The sequence below is a fragment of the Neoarthrinium moseri genome, assembly GCF_022829205.1.
Source record: "Neoarthrinium moseri strain CBS 164.80 chromosome Unknown scaffold142_Wmoseri_CBS_16480, whole genome shotgun sequence".
In the NCBI taxonomy this organism is placed as follows: Eukaryota; Fungi; Ascomycota; class Sordariomycetes; order Amphisphaeriales; family Apiosporaceae; genus Neoarthrinium; species Neoarthrinium moseri.
In genome coordinates, this window is record NW_026055256.1 from 1 (window position 1) to 7,248 (window position 7,248).

The following is a 7,248-nucleotide window of genomic DNA, read 5'->3' on the forward strand; positions in this document are numbered from 1 at the left end:
CATGAGCGACGTAACATAAGTCACTAGGTACTTGCTACAGTAAATGGTCCTCACCACAATCAGTGGAAAAACTCGTGAAAAGTGCGATTCAAGAGTAGACTTCTGGCAAGCGCTGTTGCACGAGGGTCTACTCAAGATTTTTGAGACGAGTTTGTGACGTAGAGATAAACAGTCCATGACAGGTTCACGATTAGTAGCTGATTCTAATATAAAATAAAAATAAAAATAAAAAATAAAAATAAAAAAGGTGGTCAAATTGCTCACGGATCAATGTGGCGCCTAGTTAGTGGATCTGCCTTCCCGTATCGCCGATCCCTTTGTGCTAATTGGAAAGGTTAGGCGTGAACGTGATAAAGGATCGGGGACAAGCAGGTTTTGGACGTTCTAATTTCAATATCCTAGTAAAGCTACTGTTACTCCTGTCGAGAAGATGCGCCTAGTCCTTGGGAAACCTCCCCGTCGATTGTTATGCGGGGCCCTCCAAAATTCCTCCTTCCGTCTACTACCCATTGGAATGATGAGATGATGATGATGATAGCAAAGGCCACGACACAGTAATTCATTGATGTGCCGTCAACCGGAACCGATGGAGGAAATAAGAACAAGATAGTGGTGACAATGGTGTAAACCACACCAATGATATTAGCAGTCCACCCAATCCAGTCGGGGAGCGTAAACTTTCTTGCCGGAAGCTTTCGTCGGAGGTATCCCAAGTTCAAGGCTATTGGTATTCCATAACTCAGCCCCAAAGCAACAACTGCGGATGCGATAATAGCGTTAAATGCAACTGTTGAACCAAGATAAATGCATCCGAAAATGACGACGACTCCCACGTTGGCATACAAAGCATTCAAAGGCACTTGGAGTGCATGGTGGACTTCCCAGAGCTTTTTCGAGCCAGGGAGCCCGCCATCCCTTGCAAATGCAAATATCATGCGTGACGAAGTTGTCAAGCAAGCGGTTCCAGCAAACACCAAACATAGGAGCGGGAACATAAGAAGACACACGGAACCTGCTCGGTTGTTCGTTGCGAGATAGAAAATCTCTAGCAGTGGTCCAGCAGAAGACCCAATCACGTCCGGAGCATTGTCAACGCCACCAGATGCGAACAATAGAACAACCAAGAACAAGAACCCTGTAGTTATTCCGATGTATTGACAGTCGAGCATGATCTTCGGCCCCTGACGAGCTGCGTCGGGGATCTCTTCAATCATGTGAGCCACCGCGTCGAAGCCCGTCAGACCCAGGCCTCCTTGTAGGAGACCAAGAAGCCAAGCAATTCCATCTGGCCACCCCGTCGTATTGATAAACGTAGCGAAGACATATTCAGGCGTCGCAAAATCTGGCGCTGCGCAAGCAAGAAGGGTGATTGAAATGATGAAGAAGCCAAGAATGCTGAAAATCAGCGCAAACTTGTTGATCCTCGGCAATAGTGACACCAGAAAAGCGTTGACACAGAATGCTAGAAACGTAATGCCAAGATATATCAAGAACTGGTGCCACCGTTGAGGTTCAAACTCGGGATAGAGAAGCGCCACGATGTTGATAATCAGAGTGCTTGCGAGAGAACTGTTCGTCGCAACAAGAGCAACCCAACCCGATAGGTTGATCCAGCCCGTGACCCATGATAGGTGTCTCTTGACAGACGGAGGAGCCACCATAGCGACCCAGTGGTATTGGCCACCGGCGGTAGGATACGCGGACAGGAACTCGGCCAAGCTGGCGGCTAGGGACAAGTTACAGACTCCAGCAGTGACGAGCCCCCATATAACTGAGACCGAGCCACCAGATGGCAATGCGAGGGAAAGAGAGGCAGCCAGTGCAGTCCATGAATTCAGGATGGCAAAGGCCAGGCCTAGCATTGTCCAACGACTAAAGGTTCGCTTGAAGGATTGTCCATGACCAAGCTGTGCCAATTGGATCTCGTCTGTCGAGGCGAAGGTCTCTTCCTTCATCGTGCAGTAAAGACGAGCACGACGTGGCGATGGTTCCGGCCGGGGACTTGTCTAACATCAGATGCTATAAGACTTCAATTTGACAGTTATCGAACACGTAGTGTACTCCTCTGACATGGGATTATTACGTACGTGAAAGTCTCCAGGCATACCCATCACGGTCACATATGACCCCGCACTGATAGACCATGCGCTCGCGCTTTCCGGAAGGTCTTATCTCACATTTACGTGTGGAGACTGTGCATACTACCTAGGTAACTCTGTTGAAGCCCATTAGCGCATGAGATGGACAGGGTTTATATTTTAGCTACCATAATTGATTTACATAGACCCAGTCGCCGTCATAGAGAATAAATGGGGACATTGTGGTGAAATCCAAGTTGAAAGCATGGCTTTTTTCATCACATATAGCAAAATATGTAGAATTCTTCATACTGCAGTCATGTTGTGCATCGCCATAGTCTAATGCAACTGAGTCTAGTTGCTTCAGATACAACAAAGACATATATGTTGCAACTTTGGCATATAACCCGCCGCCAAGGGACGGCACCTGAATCTTATTATGGCATAAACGGAAAATTACGGAGTTCCAATATGAGTTTCCTAAGTTTCCGCCACCTGAGTTAGAAAAAAGTCTGCTATCGATGGCCGACGGGTGTCAATCGTGAGGGCATAGCAAGCGATGTTATGGCCCAGCTCAGCCTACCCGCCGGCTCATCCCGAAATCTGCACATTGTGCTTGCAAATCCTACGTCGGCGGCACGGGCCATTATCGTAAACACTTGTGTCACATTGGCGTTCCAATTATACGCGCTTCGCCGACGTATGTCCCCAGACGTAAATATCGTGGGGGCGGTAAACGACCGGGCAGCACTGGGCCCCAATCTTATTGGGCGTCCATCAGAGTTAGGTGACACAACAGCGCGCCAATGTTGGCTTGGTGTATGCATGTCAGCCATCCTCACACCTCTGTGCGCCTAATCCTTAACTTTTGATGGTTTAAGTCATCCCATAAGCCCCGGGGTTTCCCTCTTCTTCCAGCTCAAATATCAATGCGATCCGCATGCAAGATTGGTACTAAAGGAATCCTTACACCCCTCCTTCCTGCGAATCACCCCACGACACTGTCTATTGTAGTTTTTGCGATTTTCTTCATAGTTGTCAACATGTCCATTCCCGCCTACGAAGACAAAGTTGCGCCTGAAGGCTTCTTAGCCGTAGTCATAGTATCAGTATGCGCCTCCCATAGTCCTATTTCTCCTCTCCAGTGCATTTTGAAGGGGTCTCCCGGCCTGTATGGTCTTAACAAGATTTGCAACTTCTGACTGTCGCAAAGGTTGTTGTGCCTATGATATTCGTTACCGTTCGCATCAGCGAGCGGTGCAGTTCAGGAAACAAGTTGCGAGCTGACGATTGTGAGCCACTATCCTTTCAATATACAGTTACACGATATGTTGAGCTCATTCAAATATATAGGGCTATCTGCTCTTGCAATCGTCTTTTTAGTTATTTATGCTGGATTGATGGTCGTTCAGCGGCAGCGTAAGCCCCATTTATATGTAGACGATGAAATCGACCATTGTAGACTGACCAATTCCCAGTGGCTACTCAAACGGTCACCTTAGAGTACGTTTCAAGGGTAAAGTAGCTCAATTTTCTTGCTAAAGTCTTGATTCAATTTTCGAGGCAGCTAACCCTGGCAATTTGTAGAACATCATAGCGACAACGTGGTTCGGCCCGCTTGGGAGCTGGCTTGCGAAAGCCCCTATTCTCATTTTGTATATCTACCTTTTTGGGGTAAAGAACTGGTTGCGAGTCACTTCATATCTTGCCTTGGGAGTACCCCTTACTCTTTTGATAGTTGGCTCGATATATGGGACTGTCGTTTGTAGTCCCAATGGCAAAACCCTGGGCGTGGATTTTATCAATACCTGCATCATTCACTCCACTGGGGTGGGTGTCTGCACTGGTGCAATATCCGTCATCTGCGACGTCATCATTTTTATCCTTCCTCTTCCTGTCATTTTCAACCTACAGCTACCACTTCACAAGAAGGTTGGCTTGGCCATCATTTTCTTTACGGGCATTCTGTGAGTATACCAAGCATTGGAGACTTGATATAAACGAACGCTGAAAACTTTTCAACTGCAGAGCTATTGTTGCCAGTGCTGTCACTTTTTACTACAGGCTTACGGCTCTCTTGGGGGTTCAGACGAATCGAGTTGGTCCAATGATAGGACAGTGAGTATATGTGATGCGTATGAAACTACAAGCCTAATGCTAGCCAGACTGCTAGAGAATGCCGTTGCTCTGATAGTTGGTAGCGCACCTGCCATCAGATCCTTCTGGAGTCGCCATCTGAGAAAGACGTCCCTTCACTCGAAGCTTCAATCAGTATTCATGTCTCGGCTCTCTGTAGGGGAGCGGGTTCCGCGTGTACGCTCTGGCAGGGCATACGGACGCCCTCAAGAAGGTGTCAATAACGTTGATGTCATCTCGCACTGTTACCTGGAGCTGGATACTACCAGGACTCATTCAGTACATAAATCGGTCAGATCTGGCGACTATCATATTCCAGTTTAATCTACTGCTCTCTCCTGTTGAGAACGAGGTTCCATGTCATACATGCCAAGCCGGGGTTTGGCATACACATCTTGGGTGATATAAATTTGGAGAGATATTGCAGTACGTTGAATACATGTAACTCGCAGGCTTGATAGACTTTCTGTAGGCCAATTCAACGGTAAAGTATGGCTCTTGAAAGAGGTTTCATAAGCATCCTAATTGGGATACAAGTTTATCGCAAAGTACGCTTTACTTGATGCGTCATCCTATATCTGGGTACACCTCTACTCGCAAGTTCGTTACGTTGTTTGGGAACATGTAAAGGATCGTACCCCTGCCGCTTGTGCCTGGCGACATGGTAATTCGTGTTACAGAACAAAAGTTCCTAATTGAGTTCTTCAGACCTAGTTTCAGCGACGCCTGTGGAGCAATTGGCAATTCGACATTTCGGTTCAATTGCCAGTGGCACTGAGCATGGCTACAAGAACTCTCAATCCGTCGGAGCATTGCCCAAGTCAAGCCCTGTAGGGCCACCGCCTAAATGAAGCGCAGCTGATGATTGGCTTCCAAATTTTGCCAATGTTACATGGGCTGTCCAAAGGTACCCGCTGAGAACCTAAAATAAAAGGCTCGATCCGCTACCCCTGTCACGCCTGCCCCTCAGCCCTCAAAGATTCCCAAGATTGATAATCCAGGCCAACAGTTGCGGGCTGTGACCTGCCAACCTGCCGTGGTTACACGTATGATTCGAGATGGAGCAGACTAACACCCAGCCCGAGTGGGCCAGGCCCCAAGATTGGGAGCCCTTGAAAGAAACGATCGCGAGACTCTATTGGGACCAAGATCGTCCACTCAACGAGGTTGCAGAGATTATGCGCCAGAAACACGGATTTCACGCAACGTAAGACTAGCCAAGCCCACGACGTCGAATAGTGAGCTAATTGCGCGAAGAAAAAAGATGTATAAAGCTAGACTAAAGAAGTGGGGGCTTACAAAATATCTCAAGGCCGATAAGGTCGAGCAAGTCAGACAGGAAGCTGCAGAAGGCAAGATTGTTGTGCCACTCATTCGTGGCCGTCTTGCTGGACCCGAGAGGCTAAAGCGGGAGCTGCGCCGCAAACTCCCGGAGGAGTATGCAACACTCACAGGTATGCCTGCAACGCGCCAAGCAATGATTAGATCGCCGCGGATACAATCACAAAGCCCACCCCCATCAATATTTAGGTTGGATGCTCCATTGCAATTCAAATACGTCGAAAACTCCCTGGTGGCGGTACTGGATTATAGTCAGAACCGGATGCAAGCGGGCATCTGGGACCGGACCTCTGACTTTGTATCCGATGATTACTCGGATTCGTGGCAGAACAAAGTCCTTGTGTGCAACAATATGATGAAAAATGGGAAGATGAAGGAGGCCTTCCGCTTACTGGACAGCTGCTTGAAAGGGTACAAGCGCCTTATTAAGAAAGAGCATCCGCTTCTAATGATCGAAACTTTAATTACACACCTCGCACTTTCGAAGGATCGCCCTGATCTGGCAGACTCGATACTTCGATACATCAGTGGATTGTGCCAGATCTGCCTGGGACCAGCACATCCTTATAGTAGACTTTGGACCAGCCTACGTTGTCTTGGCATAGACCAGGTTCGAAAGTCTGCGGCTGTGATAATCAAAGCTCAGATGGCATCATACGAGACGTACTTCGCACCCGAAGCAGAGTTTATGGTGTGCCAGCAAGTTGATACCGCAAGACAAGTGCATTGCTACGGGTATCTCGCGACAGCTGAGGCGGAACGAGATATTGCGAGAGCAATCAAACTAAGGGAAAGCAGAGGGTTACCTGACACAAACGTGAGTACCGTCCGGCCATTGGATATTGTCCGTTAGCATTTCCTAATTTTGTTCAGGACTTCGTCTGTTGGGCTAAAGAGATGCTAGCTTTCATCTACAAGTTCAACGGCAAATACGTAGAGGCACTTGATATTCTGGGCGAAGTCGGCCGATTTGTTGACGCAGGTGCTGAGGGCATGACAGATTTCACGGTCAACGAGTACTATAACGTGACGTGCATAATTCTCACAGAAATCGGAACTTATGAGGAGATCGTATCCTTCTTCCGGAAGAGGCTTGATTGGAATCTCAAAGTGGTCGGTTCAACTCACCACTGGACACTACGAGCCGTTGCCGAACTTGACTGGCAATACGGCACAAGAAATGACGTTGAGGCATCGGCAAAGTTGCACAATGAGTTCGATTTTGAGTCCAATTGGGATACTCGCTGCAAACAGGAGGATGAGAAGGAAGAAGGCACATCGAGTGAGATCTCACAGCATCCGCCTACCGGAATCAGTAATCCGCCCGGAGAAAGCTGAATGCCTTCTGATCGAGACAAAGACTGGTGCCACGAGGCGCAGCCGGTTTATCCTCTAATGGTTACGACTACATTGAGTTTAATGTACATATTATGATAAGAAACTTGAAAGGTCAAGTCTTCCCCTCGTGTCACAGAGGAGGGAAACAGAACCAGACATTGTGGGTGGCGTACGGGTCTCCCCTTGAAGAAGGATTTAGACACGCCAGTTGGAATAGACCGCTTTACAAGCTGGCCAAGTTCCGGCACAACGTAGACATATGCAACAGTCCCAAATAAAATGAAGAATCATGAAATCAGATAAAGGGAAAGTCTCAGATCTTGATGGACCCTGACTGGGGAAATGGTGGCTCTAG

General features: G+C 47.9%; 2 protein-coding genes across 2 annotated transcripts; one reads left to right on the forward strand and one right to left on the reverse strand.

The window, feature by feature from the left end:
• Positions 1-413: 413 nt before the first annotated feature.
• JN550_013802 (uncharacterized protein) lies at positions 414-1,955 on the reverse strand (the record flags this gene model as incomplete). Its single annotated transcript, XM_049312429.1, has 1 exon — positions 414-1,955. The coding sequence occupies one exon, from the start codon at positions 1,953-1,955 to the stop codon at positions 414-416; it is 1,542 nt and encodes a 513-aa protein (XP_049164221.1).
• A 3,317-nt stretch (positions 1,956-5,272) lies between these two features.
• Positions 5,273-6,893, forward strand: JN550_013803 (uncharacterized protein; the record flags this gene model as incomplete). Its single annotated transcript, XM_049312431.1, has 3 exons — positions 5,273-5,421; positions 5,472-6,372; positions 6,429-6,893. The coding sequence occupies 3 exons, from the start codon at positions 5,273-5,275 to the stop codon at positions 6,891-6,893; spliced, it is 1,515 nt and encodes a 504-aa protein (XP_049164222.1).
• Between the last annotated feature and the right edge of the window lie 355 nt (positions 6,894-7,248).